This window comes from Charadrius vociferus, unplaced genomic scaffold (genome assembly GCF_000708025.1).
Source record: "Charadrius vociferus isolate BGI_N301 unplaced genomic scaffold, ASM70802v2 scaffold183, whole genome shotgun sequence".
Taxonomy (NCBI): Eukaryota; Metazoa; Chordata; class Aves; order Charadriiformes; family Charadriidae; genus Charadrius; species Charadrius vociferus.
In genome coordinates this window covers 3,762,440-3,784,984 of record NW_009648250.1, presented here as the reverse complement: position 1 = coordinate 3,784,984, position 22,545 = coordinate 3,762,440, and the positions used below count along the sequence as shown (strand labels likewise).

The window sequence follows — 22,545 nt, the reverse complement described above, 5'->3', positions numbered from 1 at the left end:
GCAGCAGGAAGTACAGAGTCCATAGTACTATAAGGCTTCAGCAGTTCTTTCATTTCATCATCATAAGCTACATCCAAAGCACTTTTCCCTGAACCACTCCTCTCACAGGGATTCGCTCCATGCTGTAGTAGAATCCTGGCCGCCTATTATATATTATTATTATTTGTATTGTGATTATTCTTGTTGCAGACTTATAAAACAACTATATGTAGTATATCTATTATAAATCACAAATAATAAAAGTACAAATAAGATACTCTAAAACCTGTTACACTTGCAATCCCAGTTAAAAAATCAAGTTTAACTGGCTATTATAAACACAGACTTGTATCTTACACTTCTAATTTTTCCCTTAAAATGCACAAATAATTCACAACTTGACATTAAACCTACCAGCTTTTTGGTATTTTTATAGACAGCAATTACAAAACTTCATATATCTGAACTAAAAGGAACTAGTCAATTGTATTAAGACCAAAGTGCAGAAAAGAAGTTAACTTTTTTCCTTTAATTATTTAATAGTGGTTTTGGTTTTTGGTTACACGCACTGATGATTTTTTTCCTAATTCCAAATCACTTGCAAGTCCGCTTAACTGTAAAATGTGAAAATGAGATTAGTGGTGTCAGTGCAATCACCTACCCCCTAAAATTCAGATCATAGGAAAGTGGTGATGAGGTCAGAGCTTGGATGGTAAAAAATTTTCATACGTATGACTTCTCACCCCCTCATTTTATCTTTGCTCACAGAAAACATAAATGTGATGAAATATCAGCTCTTCTGACAGGAATAGAAGTGGTTTGTTTGAGCCAATCTGGCATCATCTTTTTATGCTCAGTTCCCTGGAACTCACTGTGCCAAAACAACATTGTATTTACTTGTGTGCAGTTCCGGGCCCCACAACTTAAGGATGTGAAGGTTCCTGAATGCGTCCAGAGGAGGGCAACAAAGCCGGTGAAAGAGCTGGAAAGCATGTCCTGTGAGGAACGGCTGAGGACTTTGGGTTTGTCTAGTTTGGAGAAAAGGAGGCTGAGGGGCGACCTCATTGCTCTCTTCAGCTTCCTGAGGAGGGGAAGTGGAGAGGGAGGTGCTGAGCTCTTCTCCTGGGATCCAGTGATAGAACACATGGGAATGGTTCAAAGCTGCGCCAGAGGAGGTTTAGACTGGATGTTAGGAAGCATTTCTTCACGAAGTGGATGGTCAAACACTGGAACAGTTTTCCTAGAGAGGTGGTCGATGCCCCAAGCCTGTCAGTGTTTCAGAGACATTGGGACAACACCCTTAACAACGTGTTTTAACTTCTCGTCAGCCCTGAATTGGTCAGGCACTTGGCCCAGATGATGATTTTAGGTGCCTTCCAATTTAAATAGTCTAGTCTATTCTGTAGAACCATGGAATGGTTTGGGTTTGAAGGGACTGTTTAATGCAAAAAAAAAAAAAAAGAGAAAAAAGGTTGATTTTTAAACAACAGGCCTAGGGTTTTTTTCTTTACAAAAAAGAAAATTTTTCCGACGACGGTGGAACAGGTTGCCCAGAGAAGCTGTGGGTACCCCATCCCTGGAAGTGTTTAAAGTCAGGTTGGACGGGGTTTTGGCAAGCTGATCTAGTGAAAGATGCCTCTGCCCATGGCAGAGGGGTAGGACTAGATGCTCAAATTGAGAATGCTCAATTTCAGTATTATTTTTAAAAAGCCCAATATGTGGGAGAGAACCATGGGGAGCTTCTGAATTTTTCTGATTCATCTGCTGGACTTAAAAGGTCAACTAATTGCACAATTTCAACTATTGCTATTGAAAAATATTTCCCTAATTTTGATCACTTTAAAGAATTTGATTTATCTCCTAAATGCAAATCTACACTAAAATTTTATTAGTGACTTTGACTTTCCTTATTTAAACCAGGATTTCACTTTGCTCACCTTCTGCTAGAAATCAGGCTCAGGAAATCAAATGTAAAAGAAAAATGTACCTCTAAATAATTGCCAGAAACAGCATCGTGTATTGGCAAAATACCATCCACATTTCTGCTGTTAACGTTAGCATCAGCTTTCAGTAATTCTAAGATCACTTCAGTAAATCCCCTATTGGAAGCTTCATGAATTGCTGTCCAACCTAATAAAAGCAAAATGACACACACAGCATGCATCTGATTTGTAAAGATCCACACAGATCACTAATTAGTGATTATAGATTTTGCTGCATTTGCTGTACTACAAGCAATGGACTACTCTCTTTAAGACAAATCTTATACAAACAATCACCTTGAAATGCTGAGGTAAATTATTTCCTGTGTAATTCAGTTTACTTGAGAGAAAAAATGTATCCAATATTAAGCAGAAAAATATTGTTTACTTTTCTACTACACTACTAAAAATAATTAAAAACCCAAAACAATAGAATAGAAAGACTCTAAACACTCTGAAGAATAATATTAACAGACTGATTTCTAATCCCAGTGGCATTTTATAATATCAAGTCTGAATGTGCTTCACATGTGTATATATTCAGGTGCGTACGCATTAGCTGTCCCAACGAACTTTCAAGTTCACTTTCAATACATATCTCTGAAAATGTTCTCTTCAGCAGAGGAGCAAGACCCATTTAATGCCCCTGCTGAGAAAAAGGTTGCATTAGCCTCATGCTGAGACATAAAATACAGGGATTCACTGATTGTGCTTGCACTCATTGAATGACTTCCTTTCCTTGTCACAATTATATAATAAATCATGAATCCATAATTATATTAAAATTACATAAATAATATAAAACCATATAGACCATAAATTATATAAAATTGTATCATAAAACAAGCCCAAAAGAGAGTAATTTTCAAACCTGCATAGTCCTGTTCATTGACACAAATTCCAGATGATATTAGAGTTTTCACCAAAGACAAATCTCCTCTCCTAGCAGCAATATGCAGCTGAGTTTCCCCTTTTTCATTTCTCTTAGTTTTTGTCTTTCTCTTAGCTCTTGTATTACAGGCACCATGTAAAATTACAGCTTCTTTTCTGGTAGACAGGGAGCATTCTAAACACATACCAGGTGTTCATTAGGAACCACAAAAAATGTTTCATTATAAATGAAGAATTAAACTTCACAACCCATTTGAATTCATGTAAATGTGTGCAATCCTTTTGCCTTAATTATTCAATAATATCAATTGACTACATCAAAAGGTTAAAGGTACTGTGTAACAGTTCAGATAACAAACAGACCCTATGCAAAAGAATCTACAGTTCAAATATAGATGACTTAACAAGGGTACAATGTATGAGGGATCAACAAAAAAAGGTAAACAAGGTCGAAGTCTTGTACTGTACAGAAGTAGGGAGTATGTTATATGTCTCCATGGACTGCTTTCAAGTTAGGAGGCACGCCTGCTAATATATAAAGTACACACATAAAGGTATTTAAGAAACTATATGAAAGTGAAGACTTGTCCATCACCTCTTTTCTGTTCCTAATTCTGTGTCAGGGAAGAGATAGGTTTCTACATAAGGCATTTTTATAGCTGTGATGTGAAAAAGTCCTGTAGACTGATTACAGATCTTTGATTAATGTCCAGTGACATAGCTGAACTGCCTTTTAATTGGACCCATAATTGTAAAGAAATGATTTAATCCTTCTCTTATTGGACCACAAAGTAAACAACATCCACTTTAAATTTTATTGTGATCATCAGACAGGTCCTAACTCTAAGGTTTCAGGTAACAGACATATCAAATTTAAGGGGTACAGATGAAAAAAAAAGATTTAAAAAGTACTGATTCTGCATATAGTGTAAGGACAAGCCCTTCCACCAAACTGCTACTGAAAAGGCAGGGTGTATAAGTATTCAAGAACTCTACCATGCATGTTCGCTTTTATTTAAACTCCTGTTCTTGCTGTTATAATACTATGCTATCAGATTTTCTAAAAATTTCACTGTATTCTCTCTCAGATTTCTTGAAAATTTGTAATTCAACCAAAAAAAGGAAAGTGTAAGGTTTTAAATAAGCATTCTGCAACTCTTATCCATGGGTTTTTTTTAATTATTCCTACGAACAATTTCTTGCTGCATCCCAAGCATTTCCTCTTCTCATCAGACAAGCTGTCTTCTCAAATATTATCAGTATCCACTGCTATCAAACATCTTCCATGATTTGACAGCTGCCTTTCTTCAGGCTCCTCCTGCCTTCTGGAAAATCTGATTTTCCAAGATTTCCTTTAAGGTAAACTACTGAGTTTGTCATCCAAGACTGTTTGGAAGAACATGAAAGACCCACTGCAACTATATAAAAGACAGACACATAGTAAGGATATATCCATACTAATTTTAACCTAGCTTGATCAGGCACTGCCGCAGCCAGACCATGGCAGCATGGAGCTCACTGGAGGCTATTCTAACCTGTCAGAAAGTATTCAGGTGGTCCTTTTTGCACTGGGGGTGTTTGGCCCACACCGTATTGGCAACCAGAAGAGCTAAAGAGTTTCTTTTTTAAAATGAAAACTGAGATTCTAGAGCATGCACAGGGGTCACATTATTGAAATACTCCTCCAATTTGAGACCTACTTTTCTGTAAGATAATGTACTGTGTTTTGTCTGAAAGCTTCTGGGTCTGAACTCCCAAAGCAATCATCCGCTTTCTGGTTCTTCCTTTTCTTCCCCTTTGATTCATGGGAGAATACCCTAGGGGCTCTTTAGAGATGTGGGAGGAAAAAAAGGTGCACAACAGCCCATTAAGCTAATGACCCTTAGCAATATTGGCTGCAAATGAACAGAAATAATTGCAAAGTTTTCCAGTTAAGTTGTCATGCACAACAGTTTTCTTCATGGTTGTTAGGAAACATTTGCAAAAGCATAATGGGACATCCGTACGTGAATCACAAAATACTGGTTCTCCAGAATGCGTTGCCAGGTGGGTCACGAGCAGGAAAGATCAGAAACTTGGCAATTACAAAACCCAGTCAGCACATGTACAATGATAAGATGGAGAGATTACAGTAACCAGCAAACAGAATAGATCAGGCTGCCATCCCTCAACAACTTCAAGGATATCCTCCTTAAAAAAGACATTTGAATACTTCAGCATTGGTCTATGTGTAATTCTTTCCACAGGTTGAACTCTAAGAAAAGAAGCAAGCCATTGGCACCTTCCCTCTGTATAAGCAGAACAGGAATGTTGAGACCCTAGTAAGTGACTGACTGTAGAGGAAAGTGATACTGTGTCATCTAGGAAAAAAAGATTTTTATTCAAGAATAGAATAATATAAGAAAGACCACTGGGACACAGAAACAATCAGATGAGATGCAAAAGCCAGTTAATGAAGAAGAGGCATGAGACAGCAAAAAATCTGAAAACACCACAAGTCAGAAAACATTATCCCATCTTCCACTTTTTTCTGCTGCAATCGGAATGCCATTGTCCCAGTCTCTAAAGCTATTAATTCCTTCAACTGTATGATGGGCTATACTTTCTCGCACCACCTGTCAAGCAGCAACATTCTCCTGAGATGAAGGAAGTAATTAAATTTTAGCTGAATAAAATATTACCTGAAGAATCTCTCTTGGGGGAAAAATAATCTGTGAAATGCTATTGCAGATAAGACCAAAATGTAAGACACGTTTGGAATAAAGTTTTTAAAAAAATCATAATTGTATATATAGAAGGCAAAAAATGTAAAGGAAAAACATCCAAAAATGTATTAATGCACATAGACCTTATTATAATAATTGAGCAGGAATATAGGAGCTACAAAGAAGAACAACTGTAGGAAAAGGAATCATTTCTATGTTCATTGTTTATTCTTCCAAAGATTAGCAGCGGATGATGACACGTATCAGATATGCCATGGACTTTTCTCCAGAATGAATTAAAAGGCATTCCTACAACAAGAGGAATCAATTTGGAGATAAGAAAGCTAAGTACTGACACTGCCAAGTACTGGAGAGCAGTAAGTAACAAGAAGCACCTAATGTTTTCCTCCTCCCTGCACCTTCCAAAAGAAAATGTGAGCTTGCAGTCCAGAAACTCAAGAGAGCAGTATGGGTTGAAAACTGGCAACCACCTGAGACAGGAAGAGGAAATAGCTGAAGGTAGAAGAGGACAAGAAGACTGTGACTATCAAAGAGAAAAGGATCAGCAGGAAATTCAAATTATTTCCTGGATGTTTTCTGTCATGTGTTACAGGACATTGCAGAGATTGGCTGATCAGTCCTTAAATTAACTTGTAAGACTAATAAGCATCCAGACAAAGTCTCCAAAGAGAAGGGTACTAAGCAAACAACAAAAAAGGTAAACAAATGAGAATGTTGACAGTATGTGCGCAGATGTATTTGTCCATTGTGCGTGTGTGTGTGTGTATGGGTGGGCCTGTATATTTGTTTTACATATTATTTTAAGTATACACGCTGTTATGCATACTGGTTTTAAAAGCATTTAATGGATGTAGAGGATGAATCCCATTGATTTGCAAAATATATACAAACTACTTAATGCTAGCATTCATTTACATCCCACTCAAAGGCAACCAAAGTTTGACCTATAGACCCCATCAGCACATAACTGCAGTCCAAGGAACAAACTAAAGTTTTTTGCAACACATGCTCAGAAAAAATAAATCAAATGTTATATCCATGCACAAATACACGTGCATTCACACATATTTCTATAAACCTATACATATAAAAAAACACATTTTCCTATGTATGTATATACAAAGCATACATTTACATTGACACAGTAGTTATTTGAAAGGGAAAGTTTCATGGAGCTGGAAACAATTATAAATAAAAAAGACAGTTTGAAGAAAAAATGTCAGCAGAAAAATATGAATAATAGCTAGAAAGTTGTCCTGGTTCCGGCAGGGATAGGGTTAATTTCCCCAATGAGCCGGCAGGGGGCAGGTATTCCATCCCACCTGACCCATGCCGGGGCTGTAAGAGGCGCTAGCTGGGGAGGGGGGAGCAGTCACCACTCGGGGGTGGGCTGCGGCAGGGTAGGTTCAGTTGGTGCACTGTGCAGCGGTACTGTAACCGCATCTGTATAGCCCTTTATCGGTGTTATTGGGGTTTTTTTTCCCTCTTCCCTTTTGCTGTTCTGTTAAATTGCACTATTTCAACCCACGAGTTTTGCCTTTTTCTGTCGATTTTTCCCACAGCTGTGGGAGTTGACCGAGCGGCTGTGTGGTTCTTTGTTGCTAGCTGAGGCCAAACCACAACAGAAGTATTTCACAACATACCCCACACTCAAGATGAAAATCTGCACCGAGTCAAAAACTAACCTGGCTTAGGAAAGGAATTAGAGAGCACAATAAATGAGAAATGAAAAAATAGGAAGGGAATGGTAGCAAATATAAATAAGGAATGGTAGAAAACTGCTGTGGAAAACAAAAGAATACAAGGAGATGGTCACAGGCAGCTAAGGTCCTAAGAAGGCAGTATTTTAAAATCTATCAAAACCAGAAAAAATAATTCCCAAACTCTTGATTACTACAGAGAAATGACAGAATTGTCTAAGACAATCAGAAAAGACAAATAGTCCATTCCATATCAAGGCAAAGCTACACAAGAAATTCCTATCATCTAGTGACACAGGTTTTCTGATTTCAATGCAAGTTAAGGAGAATGCCAAATGATATGAGGATAAAAATTTTTGAATCAGCAGTCCAGATATATTACATTTAAAAGTTTTAAGAGAGGAGGGATCCCGTCTGAACTACACGTTTTGGTTTTAGTAGGTCTTGAGTACTATGGTTCTCTGGTTCCAAAAAGAACCAGAGTACACAAGATGACTGCCAGCTTTACCAAAAAAAAGCAGAAAAGAAGAAAATACTTGGGGGGTTACAATGAGCAATCAGTTGGACCAGGGCTCTGTTGCGATGGCAAGGCTACAAGATAAATGCAAGTTTTAGACATGGGATGAAACAGCCAAACAGAAAGCTGTATGTGCAGGCAGAAGAGAATATAACTACTGGAGGACACTAGACCTTCATTCTCATATAAGTAGGTTTGTTTCTATACTACAGCTAAAAACAAATGTACCAGTACAATCAGAACCTATGCTGATCTGTGCCTGATGAGGATACAGTCTGTAAGTGGATATATGTGTGCCAAGTATACAGAGAGCCAGGTTTTCTTCTTTGGTCTGTGATATGTAAAATAGTTAACTGAGGACCACGTCAGTGTCACTTTAAACTATTACTTATATAGTATCAATATAATATTTTAAGCTCTTGGTTATGATCCTGCATCCCCTCAACCACAATGCTGAAAGACTGATGAATGTAATATAAACAAAATAGAGTAAGTATGTGCATCCTGTAAACAGAGTACAGAAGTTCTGGAAATAGTTCAAGTATTTAGAACTCACTAGAGTATTTGCTCAACATGTATGTATTTTTCTAAACTTTCCCTCAGGTATTACAAAAAGCCTTCTTCATGTATGTCTGGAAAAAAAAATCTGCTGTTTTTATAAAATATTATTAACTTTTCACCTGATTTCTTGGATGTTTGCTGTTCTGATGCTTGACTGAATTGTGATTGATTAGGTGAAAGCTTGTTTTTGCTGCTACTGGAATATGAGGCTGCCTTTTGGCTTGTCTCCTGAGGGTCTAATCTTACTCTTTTAGTCTGAACTTCCTCTGTCTCAGTAAACTGTGAAAGCACATTGGTCTTTGCATTTCCTTCTTCTCCATTTTTTTCAGTGCCTTCTGTCCCACTTTGTCCAGCAAATACTCCTTCATCTGTTGGTTTAATAAAAGAATTTAAGAGCATTTATGGCATAATAGTCAGTAATTTCAGAAATTATAACTGGTATTAAAATTAATCTCAAAATGACCACCTAGTCTGGGTTAAAAAATGCCTGCAGTAACTCACACAATTTTTGAAAAGACTTAAACATAATAAATCCTTTATCCACTATTCACCATATGTTAATGTACTGAGACTGAATCCAAAACAATTCAAAGATTCTTTTGTGACAATATGACCTTTATTGATTCTTAGGTATTAAAAAAAATAAGGTACTTGGGAATTTCATTCTAATTATTGTAATGACCATTGTGGCCACATTTGGTAAATACAAAAAAGACTTTGATACAAAACAGCCCCCAAAAACACAAAGCAAAAATTATTAACTAGTTAGTCTGGCATAGTGGACTGTACCACAACACATTCCATGTGTCTGCTATTTATTTGAGGCAAAATACATTCTCTAGAGACCAACAGCTGCGTTTTTTTTAATAAAATACAGAGAATGCTTACAGAAAACTCACAAAATAATTATTTTCAAACAAAACATGGCACCTGTTTTCTGGAAGGTTTCTTTCTCCGTATTTTCCACAATCTGAAATGAATGAGGAGACTTGCTGACTACATTAACACCAAAATTCAAATCTGTTTTTGAGTTGGTGTCCTGAAGATCCTCTCTCTTTCCTCCAATTTGAAGTGTGCCCTTCTCATGGAGTTGTAAAGCTATAGGCTCGATCTCTAAGCTACTAGCATTTTCAGTTTCAATGTGACATCCTTCAACACTTTCTTCTGCATTAAGCAGGATCCTCCCTCCTTTTTCTGGCTGCGGACCCTTTTGTTCAATGGTGATTAGTATGCCACTGGTAGAATTATAAGGACTTCCAGAAACAGTTTCTTCATTAGTAGCTGTTAAAAGTTCATGTGCTAACAGTGTTCCTGCATTTGCTTGACATGTCTGTTCAGTGCAGCTGGTTCCATCCTCAGATATATTAGTACAAATGTTTTGCACCTCATTTAAAATAGTCTGTTGCAATATGTCTGTGATGTCTGAATTCATAAGATTTGCACACACTGGTTCTGACTCATCTGTCTGTAAGGAAATCTGTTCAAACAAAGGCAAAGACAGTTTTAAACTTAGAGCTGATCCGTTGATTTTGTTTCCATCAACATCAGGTTTAACTTGATTTGTCAAGTTTTGCAAAGAAATAATTTGCTCTGAAGGTATCCTCGTATCAGTATTTAGATTCCTGTCACTCAAACTACTACTGTTATTCTTCTTGAGACTATGTTGATCACTGTCATAACTCTTGACTTCCTGATGTAACTTTAAAACAAATACATTGTGAGAAGATGTCAAAAAAGCAAGCATTGACCAAGAATCAAGTCCTGTTAAATTAGTAGTCTGAGAATGCTGTGCAGATGCTATGTTGCCAGGGCAAGGCAAACTGGTGATCTCCTCCCCTGTTACAACACAAGTTGCTGAGCTTCCACCAGTTCTGCCCTTTTCTCCTGTAAATGGATTACCACTGTTGAATTAATGTTCCTGTTACAATTCGGTCTGACTTGGCTCAGTTTTCCTACAATATTAACTGGGATGCAACAATTGCGATTAGAAACAGCAACAGTGTGCCCCATTTCATTAGTCCCAGCATCAGGGAAATACATTTTCTGTAATTTAACTGTTCCTTGGTTTGCAGGTGGACCTAAACATGAGGTCCATCTAACATGAGACATTATTTCTGAATAGTTTTACTCTTGGCTGTAGCCTCTGCTATAAGAACAGCAAATCTATTTGGCTTTTTGAGCTTGTATTTTTTTCATTTGTTTTTTTTGCCTTCAGAATCCTGAAGAACTTTTTTTTTATATTTCACCAAATTCGTTTTTCTGTTTTGCTCATTTTTAGCAAAACTTCCTTTGACACTTTAGTATTATCAAGTTGAACTGTGCCATCTGCGTTTAATTCTACCTATAAAACAGGCCATATACTTTATTTAATTTTCTGATAAATTGCTTTATTATATACTAAAAGAAAACTGTGCTATTGTAAAATTAACTGATTGCCTCTGCCTGTGCACCTTTTCCCCTAAGAAATTAGGGAACTAAGAAATATGTCTATAAAAGACTAAAAATTAATGGGTGAAATCCAATGATAAATATTACTGAAGTGCTTTCTGTTTTTATTTATTTTTAAAAATTGAACTGGTTTCAAATTCATGCTCTGCCTTTAAAAAATTAAAACTACATTGCTTCTGTAGTCATATACCAGAGCTACAGTTTCACATTTCTGGCAAACGTGCCTGAAATGATTCTAGGAAATTACAAAGAAAGGGAAATAACACAGCAAAACCATGCAAAATTAACTCATGCCAATCTCAGCACAAAACTACTCCAAAGGCCAATGACTAACTAGAATTATCCCATTTATTACTTCATATCTGGAGATAGAACCAGAACACAAACACTGCAACAGCTCACATAACTATTGAAATCACCAGTTACACAGCCACAGTAACAGGTTTTCCCAATTAAATGTTTACAGCACCTTCTGCTTGGAGAATATCCTTCATCAATCAACTAATGTTTTAAAGTGTAATCTAAGACTACACACCACGGATGCTGTTACAGCACAACATTTCTAAGGACACTGTAGACTGCACGACTGTAAGTAACGACGACAGTTATAAGGACCACATAAAAGTTTAGGAAGCAAGAATAAAGTGTCTGTGCACACTGCATTATATGTTTCAGATATTATGAGTTATCATTGTTTGAAGGGGAGAAAATGAGAGGGGGAGAGCACAGCTTTTTATGCCAAAAGCTGTTGTTCTATATGCAAACAAACTATGAGCTGAGTTAGTGATCATGGTGTCTTGTCTTCACGTGAGGCACTAGCTCCCACATCTTAGTGAGGTCTCATGACATGAACTGTGCAACACCTGTGCATGACAGTGGCTCCCTACTGAAACACAACACAATCTACTAAACAAAGGCAAGAAGCAGCTATTCTACTGCCACAAGCCAGGGTACATCTTGCAGTTTCAATCGAGTTTCTGCAAATACAAAGAGGCACTGATGTACCATGCTAGTTGTAAATCACCTCTGCAGCACTTGCAAAAACTCAGCAAGAACCACTGTCCATGAGAGGCAGTTGATTGCCTCCATCTTGCATCTTCATGATGCTGCAGCTTATCCCAAGTACTAGTAAGGATCAGCAACTGCTTGCCAAAGAACTGGCTTAACATTGAATGCCACTCTGTTTCAGTCTCTGCTACGTATGAAGCATCTAGTACATTATGTGCTGGTTTTGAAGCACATTTCAGAAATAGTCTTCTGCTTTAGTTTACTGAAGACTGCTAGCAAGCCCTTAACAATTCAGCATCAAACTAACATCAGGATTCTTTGTAAAGATGTACCTGGCGCGGGTTTGTATCCTCTATACTTTTAGTATTTAACATATTCTTTGAATTACCTCCACCTGAAATGAAAATGAAAGACAGAAAGAAACCAGAATTGAAAAGAGACCGTAATTCTTTACATACCATCTCGTGTCCACAATTTTGTGTGTAACAGTACTTACAACATCTAGCTATCCAAAAAAAATATCAAGCCATAAGGGTTTTATTAGAATCTAAAACATATCAATATATAAAATATATATGAAAATCTTGGAGTCTGATCTTTGTTGCAGATGGCATCTTGTACGAACCAGGACAGGTGAGAGTAAAATATGACATTATGCTTCCAAATTTTTTTGAAGATTAGCGACCTCAGCAATTCTTATTAAAACTTACAGGATCTACTATATTTCCCTAACTTCTCACAGGCTTCCCTGATCCCCAAGAGTTTTTTCTGAAGCCAGTGATGCTGGGATGACAACCTATCCTACACTTTTCCCTGTATAACATATTTGGGCAGGGAAAGTGATGGAGCCATCGGTGTAAAAATAGGCAGGGATATTCCCCAGCACCAATTCAGTGCCTTGCTTTCCAGCTACCCTTCTGTGCAGACAAAATGGCATAAAAAGAGTATAGCAGCTACTAAGATCTTACCCTAGATATTAATATACTTACTTAATCCATGCAAGTCTATGCATTTACTTCTGGCTAATATGTCATCACCCTTTGTTATTTTGTACTGCAATGTGAACCCCAACCCCAGCCCTAAGATTCACCCAACAACCCATGCTGGAACCAGCCTTAAATTTAACAGGTATTTCACAGCATGGCAACTCTTTCTCCACTACTTCAGGGAATCTGGCATGGCAGATGTTAACCCTAGCCTCAGGATCACTGTTGGTCCACTGGATCCTGCTAGTCTTAGTCCTAAACTAAGCCAAATGGCCCAGCTATTGAGCACTGATTAAGCCAAACCCTAATTCAAACCATATCTTGAACATACTTTTAGCCCACCAATCTTTGTAAAGGTCAGAATATCAAGGTCCCTCTAATCATGGGACCTCCCAAATACAGCAGTCCCTGTCAGGCTAATCTGTTACAGTAGCCACCAAGTAGCCCACCAAGTTTCAGTAATGGCAACTAGGTCATAGCTTTCCACCAGCATGGAGGCTTCCAGCTCCTCCTATTTGTTGCCCATGCTGTGTACATTGGTGTAGAGGCACTTCAGCTGGGCTGTCAGCCCTGTTACCTTTTTAGAGGAACACACCTTAATTCCTTTGAGGTATTTCCCTGGTGCTTCCCTGTTGGCTCCTATTACCTCAGGAGCTCCTGGCTCATGTCTGTAAGACTTCAAGTGTGCTCCAGTTTACCCAGCACATCTCAGAGCGACAGGCTGAGGGCCGTCGCTAGCACCCCGGCCCTATAACCTTGGTGTGTCATCCCACAGTTTGTCACAGGCAAGCCTGACATTATCCCCCTCCCCTTTCAAGTCTAGTTTGAAGCTCTGACAACGAGCCCTGTTAGCTCATGAGCAAAGACCCTCTCTCCCCTTTGAGAAAGGTGAATCCCATCCAACACCAGCAGGTCTGGTGCCGTGCAGACCGTCCCATTATCAAAAAAACCAAAATTGTGGTGGTGACACCAGCCACAGAGCCATGTATTAATAGACTGGATCCATCTGTTTCTTCCAGCATCGCTGCCCACAACTGGAAGGATAGAGGAAAAAATTACCCCTGCACCAGATTCCCTTACCAACTGTTCCAAGGCCCTGAAGTCTCTTTTGATTGCCCTTGGAGTACACATCGCAGCTTCATTGCCACCCACATGGAAGAGCAATAATGGGCAATAGTCCCAGGGCTGGAGACTCCTTCCAGACTTAAACATGCCACAACTCATGCTGGCCCATTGGTGTCCAATTGTCTTAGTTCTACTACTAATCAAGGCTTATCTTGTGGCACTTCCTTGTACCTGCTCATGACCAAGCAGCCTCTCCTGAACCACCTTCTCAATTTAGTTCCTAAGACTGTACAAGTTCCAACTCTCACCTTAGATAAAACATTCACCTACAACCCCCTGCAAACTCACTAGCTGTTACCTACAGTAATATTACCCTAGTCTCAGCCCTAACACTAGCAGTTATGGATAACCAGTTAAGGCTTGGCAGCCCCTAAGATCTAGATCTAATCTTAGATCCTCCTCCTCTATCTTATGAATCCTTCAAAATTCAGCCTTTGTGACAGCTTAGAATCAAAATTTATCCCTAGCTCATACCTCACCATCAGCCATGCCCCATCTTACATTTAGATAGGCAACAACTATTATGCTTCACATCTTTCTTTCAAATGTAAAGGTAGCTCCAGCCCAAGAAAAAGCTGGACATCATTATCTTTTATACTTTGCCAACGTACAGCAACTGTGCTGGGTAAGGAGTGCTCACTGGTGCTCAGGTATCAGACAGTGAAGCCCGTGGAATTACTAGCGATTCCATACCTGCTCTCAGCTATACAGAATAAACCAAGATATGAGCCTCATGACCCACGTAACAATTCTACTCCATGAAGGAGGTGTTGAGGAAAAATAAGTCTTTGAACTGGGTCTAGCAAAGTCTTGCATCAGCTTCTTAAACATTCATTATGTGACTGTTTTTGTAGACTGAGAAAAGTAACGGAAAGAGACAGAGGATCTTCCACTTCCTACCTTTCAGTTCTCAAACCAGCCTTTCCTCCAGGAGACCATTTTGATGGACAGCCTTACTCTTCAACCATCTCCCATTATCAGAAGGCTGTCTGGGTCTAATTCACATACTAAATATGTGAATTAATATGTGAATTATTCTTGTTAAGATGGTTCTGCTCACATTAAGCACAATTATCTTAATTTCACTGGAAAGAGAAACTCCTGAGGCTCTCTTCTACTCCAGCCAATCCAGAATATTGTATATTTGTATAGAACTGGTTTCATTATGGGCACAGAATGTTGCATGAGGTTGTCCAAAATTTTTGTGCTATTAAGCTTTGTTCCTGAAGCTTGAAACTCAACTAAGTTTTAGTTACGTTGCTTCAAGATGAATGGTTTTTAACAGTATCATCTGTAAAACATTTTACTTGTGTTTTATAGAGCCTATTTCATTGAAAAACTCTAGTAACTCCATATTCTGGAGCAAAACCAATCTGTTAAGGGGAGGATAAAAAAGGTTCACTGAGGGGAAAGTACCGATTTCTCCCTCAGTAAAAAGTATCCTCTATCTGATATACTAATAAGCCCCTGAAAAATTGAACTTGCAACATATTCAATTGATAATCATTAGAGTTTAGCAACACAATTCTCCAAGGACACTGTGTGTGCTCCAGACCAAGGAGAAACGCAAGTTTCATTGCAACTGTTTTTCAGCTTCCTCAAGGCACTGTGAATCAAGACTCAAAAGAGAGCACAGACAGTATCTCTCCCATGCTGTCCATATCCTATGCGCTGACATCCAGGAAATAAAAAGGAGGAAAAAAAAAAAAGAACCCAAGAACTCAGTAAGGTACTGAAGCAGAGTACTGATGCACAGGAATAATGAAAAATGCAAGGCTAAAATATGGATAATCACTGGTGGAGGTCTTTAAAAGAAGAGAAAAGGCACAGAAACAGAATATAATCATCAGAACAATGATTCCCAAAAAGGGGGACATGAAAGCACATTTCAAAATGACACAGGTCTGGCAACTTTACTTCTTTCTCGTTATACCTCCCTCACTAAAAAAAAGAATGAAGTAGGGCCAGGTCAGCCTCTCATTTCTTCAAGGAGTTCAACTAAACCACATTTTGTGCAGCTGTACTCCTTTCACACTAAAAACTAGCAGCCAGAGTCTGCAGCAAAATGTGCAATCCTTAGTATGCTTGCCCACAGGGGCTGCAGCTGATCCCACACCATCAATGTTTTGCTGTTGTCAGCAGGTGGCTTTGAAACCACCAACCAAATATGTTTTCATCTACCTCTAGTACAAGTTAACACACATTGTGAGTCACTCTGTTAGCTCAAATACTATAGTCCTATGCTGTAAAAGTCCGAAATTTGCTGCTGACCCAATCTATCTCTCAGTATATTCCAGAACACAGAGAATTTCTACCTTAATTTTGGTCGGTTATATGCCAAGCATTATGCAATAGCCTTTAACTGCAGAATACGTTTTTTTTTGTTCCCACAGAACAGTTGTGAAATCCTACCCACTGCACAGGATGGAAATACCCTAAGAATGAATCAAAGTTTCCTACCCAATGAGACGACTGTCTGTGAAACCGTTTTCTCTTTTGTTATGGAAGTTTATCAGAGCCCCAGTGGATGAGACAGGGAACTTCAAAATAAGGAACAACAGACTTACACTTGAAACAACCAATTGTTACCTTAGGGTGCAGCAATGTTTTTGACACAGAGCATCACACATGAAGCTGGATATGGTGAATTGCTTCAATCAAAACATTCACAGCTGACCCCTATTTGTCATTCTTTTTTTTTTTTTTTTGTGCTCAAGATGAAGTAAAAATGCAAAATATCAAATACTCATAGCTTTACAGAATCAAAGCAATGCTAAATTATGAAGTTACAGCTTCCTTTAAGATGCAAAAGACAAAATCAGAGTCCCTGAAAAATTAAACTGGAAAATCTAAATCTTGGCATCTCAAGCTGGCCACTGAAACGGACAAAAAAAAATTCTTAAAAAAACGTTATGTTGGTTATTTAATTAAGGGACTGTTTTGTGATAAGCATGCACGGGATTGCTGAATTAAGGCTAAGTAAACTTAATTGCACCACTTCGTAATTTTTTAAGTGCTTACTTTTTCCACAAAATTTTCTGTTTTAATATACTTTTATACATAGGTCTGTATATTTTCCTATGAACAACAATGAAGTTAAACCAATCGAAATTTAATAGTCTACTGACGAGTTACAAACCTAGTTTTGTTGACTGCACAAACTCACCGTAAGTATTCCTCCTATTGATTGTTGAAAATGAAACGGGGCGAACAGGATTTACAGAATTCCTACCAAAGGCTTCTTGTCCTAAAAAATAATGTAAAAGATATGTTGAACAGAAAAGTATCTTGCATCTCTCACTTTGGCTTCACTTTGCATTACAGTCAGTAAATAAGCTTTCTGGAGAAAAAATGATCATTCAATCTAGTAGAAATTAATACATCAAAAACCACATTACCAATTAAATAATGATACCATTCAATAAAGATGCCACAGTGAATTCCATAACAAAACTCCAACTGAAATTCAACACAGAGGAATATGACTTTGTAAATGAGCATTAAGTTTAGACCTTTTGGATTTTAATGACATTTTTGCAAAGTGCATTGTTTCCCACTGGATGATAAAACTGCTGTTCTAGGTTGCAATTGTTTACAAGATGAGTATTTCAATAGCTAGTTAGTTATTCAATAATTTCTCTTTTCTTAAAAGTCAAACTTATCAGCACCACTTTTGTACTCATTTATGTTTTAAAACCTCCGGTTTGTGAGCAAGGAGTATTTACACAAGGATAGTGATTGAGATTAGCGCTCTCAGATTACTTTTCTCCATTACTTCAGAACCAGCTCAGCCATTTCTGCAATGAGCAAAAGGTGAATGGTTGCTTGGGAATAAGAGGCCTAAATGTAAAAAATAAAATGTAAAAGATACTGGGTTTAATTTTTAGTTCACTATTTTATGAAACAAATGCTCTCTCCCCTTATGCACTCATTACAGTTTTTAGCTTGGGTGAAATTATTTCCAACACATAGATGAGCAGTTCTGTACTTCACCAGCAGTGCCATCCCAGCACCCCTTCATAATGTGGAGAAGGGCATCCTGGCTACTACTTTTTCTGAAAAAGAGGGAGGGAAGAAAGAAGGGAGGAAGCAAAGGACAGGAAGATCGCCTGCAGGGAAGTACAATGCATGGTCTAGGCCATTAATTGACATTCTAATGAAAAACCTTGAGTTTGCAGGGACAAAAGGCTATATACACTGCTCCTCTCCACAAGCTGTAGCAGCTGTGGCTCACTGGTCCTAAAACTCCACCTGGGCATCAGGAATTTTAAGTGTGACCTTAAAACACAGTTCTCCTAGAACTGCAACTCACAAGCCTCACGTCTCTGCTGGTTTTTGCATGGTGATATACGGTGAGCTCAGACTAATTCCCAACTTTCTTAAGTTCTTGACTCTGTGTGCAGTTTTAGCATCTAATAGACACAGGTTTACACAGGACCTTCCCTCAGCTGAGCACATGGACAGTCCCTCTCCTCTACCTGTCCAGCCTTGCAAGACCCTAATCATTTAAGATACTGTAGTCCCTAGTCAAAGCTGGTTTAAACTAGCCCAGCAATTCAGGAGGGGTTAAACCACACAGACATACACAGAACAAGGTACAGTTTTACGTTACGCCTAACCCAATTTAACTTGTTACTTCAAGAGGACCTATTTCCCATCACTTCTACGTTGCCTTCCCTACCGCCTTCCTTGTGTTTGACCTTGTGCAAAACAAGTGATGCTTGCTGACCCAAACCGAAATTTTTTGTGAGGTTGTTTTTCCAGTGAATTACCAAACTAAGATGACTCACAGACTCATGATTACTAGGTGTAATGCAAAAGGGAGCTAAACTTGCTAGTTTGGATTAACACGAAGCTACCTATATAGCCAGTGCAACTCCTGCAGACATCATACAAAAAAAACAACAGCTTGTTTTTTGAGGGGAAACTACCAAGTCAATTTGAAAAAGATAAGCACACATCTATACAAAGTCATACAACTTTAAATCTCATAAAAACCATGCTTCCCCTGGGAATAATTTAAACATTGCATAAGAGAAGGGTTGTTAATTGGAGGCAGAATTATTCATATTTCGTAACATCTACAATGTAGCTGTTACAGTTCAAATATTTTCAAAATTTGAAACCTTTTAAATGATTAATATTTAAATGTAATATTAAAATGTAAAGTTAAACAATGTAACATTTTAAATGCTTTAAATTTGCACAGATAAATCCAAACTGAGTGGGCTTAGTTTAAAAAAAACACCTTTTGCCACCCCAATCTTAAAGGTGCTGGAGTGAGCACTTAAGTGAGGAAATTCTGTATTCTCCTACACACTTCCTCTGTGAGGCAACAAATTTATCTGCATGCATCTTCAAAGGATGAAAAATAGCAATCTTTCTCTCTGACAAAGCACATCACATTGCAAGGAAAAATACTTCAAAGAGTGTTCTATGACTATGGTAGTGGCGGCCCTGTAATCCTATATTTAAAACAGTCAGATAACAGCAGGCATTCAAAATAGAATAAACTGGTTTGTATAGGTCAATTCCTTGGGAATGGCACTGCCCTCAGAATGATGTTGCACACAGAATACTAGATTACAGAAGGATATATAAATGTATATCAGGATCTACATTTTCACTCTGCATGAAAACATTTTTCTTCTGCTTTTCAGAATACACTACATTTTTTCTTTCATATATAACACTGTGATAAAAATCCTAAAAAAAATTCTCATGATTCCTAATGAGTTTATGCAAACAAGTCCACTGTTAGGTTGCTAATATGGAGGTTTAAACAAGAGAGGGAAATTATCAATAATTATTAAAACGAACGTTTCTATCATCTTTTTAACAGAAATCCATGCCACAATATATCGGAACAATTATGAATTATATTTGATTCAGTACAGTTGTTCAAACAAAAAAATAATCTGTATGATAATCATCAGAGAATATCTTACTTCGTTTGTTTTCCAATCTCTTGCTCCTTCTTCTCTGCTCAGCTTTTCTGTCCTTATTCAGAGTTACTTTTTGGCATATGTTGGTTTCTAGATCCTGCTTGTCTTTAGAAGTAGATTTCTGAATTTTACTGACAAGATATTTGCTTAGAATCAATAAAAATACTCTCTTCTCTATACAAATCAATGTTTATAGGAGAGCTAAGAATGTGAATATTTGATTTTAAAAGGAAGGCTGTAATAGCATGCAAGTATATAGGCTAACATAGGTAGTATTGAATAAAGAGTAAGTCAGGAGATAAACTAACTTCCAGATCCTCAAATAAAAGGTAAAACCTTTACTTTTTGATCATCTAAAGTCATTCACATGAGGAATGAGTACTCTGTATGCATTGCATTTGTTACGTTAATTTAAAAAAAAAAATTTAAGAATGTTATGCATGATTTTATCATACCTAAAAGCCTTAGCTTTGCTTCGTGTTGTAATGCCACTGTGAGACATCCTCTGCTGAGTCTCTTCTAGTATTTGGCGTTGACGGGAAACATGATCTCTGCACTTCCTTGAGGAGGTCTCTCTTAACTGCATCACTGTCCTTGATGTTGTTGGTGCTGTTTCTGCACATGCTGCAGCCTCCACTGAATGCAAACTTCCCTCCCCAGTTTGCTTTTCACTAGAGGTGGCACCCCAGTAGTCTGAAATTATTTCTTTCTCTCTCTGCTGATCACCCACAAGCTGTGACAAAAGAGAAATATTACAAGCAACTGGTAAGCACGCAGTTAAAACAAGGGATGTATATATAACAGCTACAAGAATATTGCCTTACAAATTTTATGTGTGCTCACAGTCAATGGAGGGGCTGCTTAAGTGAATAACTGGAATGATACAGACATGAGAGACAGAGGCTGCCATAGGAGAGGCACTCCTAAACCAGTATGCATGTGCCCCTGGCAGAATTAGCCAAGGAATTAGGATACTCAGAATCTCAACAGATGACAGCAAACAAAAGTTGCTACTATCTGAAAGTTGTTTGGTTGGGCATATATGAAAACTGTTTTGACAGATTCATTTCAGACATGAGCTCCTGTCCTAAAAATAAAGTGATGTTTAAGATGTCTTAAGCTAGCCCATCTTATCTCACTCTTGCACAAGCCTAGAAATGTGCACAAGATCAACATCCATGTTTCACCTGAGGTTCAGTAACTCCCAGCATAACTCCCAGCTGAGAAGTTATTTCTTAAGACATACCATCCCTGAGCAACAGCCACCACAGACAAGATTCACTTCACTTACCTTCAGCCTTCTAAAAGCCAGGCATCTAGATGTCACTAGGCATTCTCATTACCCCTACCAATGGTGAAGAAAAAAGAGCTACTATCAGAGATGACAGTGATTCACCTTGTCCTAAGTTGTGCAAAGAGGAACCTTAATGATTGGTGTATACCAGAGGCTTAGCTCTAACAGTAAGGGAGAGAAATCCCACCCTAAAGATACGTCATCACATGGAAGTTAATTTGAGTTACTTGAATTTATTCACTGTTTTAGTCAAGTAAGTGTGATGTGCTGCTGAGTATCACTCAAGTTGTTGAAACCTGGGTACTCATTAGCTTATGACACACTTAAGTAATGCTGAAAGCTCTTAGGACACACCCTCAGCACACATGCATATAAATTCTTCCACAGTGACATGGGAGAACTTGTTAGTGCTTTCTTGGGACACAGATGGAAATGGAGGATTCGGTGACTAATTTTTTTAATTGACATATTCAGCAGAGAGGCTGTTGAAGAGGTGAACTGAAGAAGTGATCCCTCCAGGTCAAGAGATGATGCATGGTAACATGGCAGTTGAGGAAAACCAAGTATTTCAGTTTACAAAACTATCAATGCAGTACTTTCCACGGCATTACATTGGCTATGGAAGGAAGGTTAGAGAAGAAGAAGAAAACATTTCCAAGAGGAAAAAAAAAACAAGTTGCTTTATAAGGGACCATGTATTAAAATAAATGCAACATGATTGCATCTACAGGATGGTACAGGCTCTTGTCTTTTGGGTACTTGTTTCACCACAACAAGGATACGCTGAAGAAACAAGGATGAGACAAGACCAAGGTGAACAATATACAATATACTGTTAGAACGCAACAATTGCTAAAAAACTAACTGGGATTTTTTCCTCATTAAATTGCCTCCCTAATTTCTGCCTTCAAGGAGAGCAGCAGAGGCACAAAAAAAGCTAAAATCAATTATTAATCGACAAAAAGTTACTGATTGCCATTCCCACAGGACCCTGCTTCACAATCTTAACTGCAATATTGAGTAAATCTATACATTAAGCTTCACACAGCTGTGCTACAAATCTCAGAAATCAACACTACACTGAAAGAGCTTTGTAAGTTGCTATGGTTCTGAGACAACTAGCCTAGAAACCTTTCAGCACCTTGAAATTAGCTACCTTTGTGACACCTTGTATTACATACTGTTATATGCAGTTAATACTACCAGCAAAAGATGGAATTAACTCAGTCTTTGCATGCTTTATGCCATCATGGGGAAGCAAAGTGGCTGTAAAACCACCGTACATAGTAGTTATACATGGCTGATCATCGATTTGCAGCTCCAGATTTTTCAAAGACAACACAGAGCAGAGAATCTGACTCCAAGTTTAAAAGGGATGTCTAC

General features: G+C 38.0%; 1 protein-coding gene across 1 annotated transcript in view; it reads right to left on the bottom strand.

Moving 5' to 3' along the window:
* The window catches only part of ANKRD31 (ankyrin repeat domain 31), a 51,134-nt gene that overhangs the window by 22,823 nt on the left and 5,766 nt on the right, over nt 1–22,545 (bottom strand). The window contains exons 4-12 of the mRNA XM_009884304.1: nt 20,324–20,601; nt 19,872–19,999; nt 17,090–17,170; nt 12,145–12,260; nt 9,365–9,833; nt 8,469–8,724; nt 2,833–2,960; nt 1,967–2,109; nt 15–143 (exon numbers count right to left, since the gene is read on the bottom strand). Of these exons, the coding sequence (XP_009882606.1) occupies nt 15–143; nt 1,967–2,109; nt 2,833–2,960; nt 8,469–8,724; nt 9,365–9,833; nt 12,145–12,260; nt 17,090–17,170; nt 19,872–19,999; nt 20,324–20,601 (1,728 nt within the window). The remainder of the gene's footprint in view (nt 1–14; nt 144–1,966; nt 2,110–2,832; nt 2,961–8,468; nt 8,725–9,364; nt 9,834–12,144; nt 12,261–17,089; nt 17,171–19,871; nt 20,000–20,323; nt 20,602–22,545) is intronic.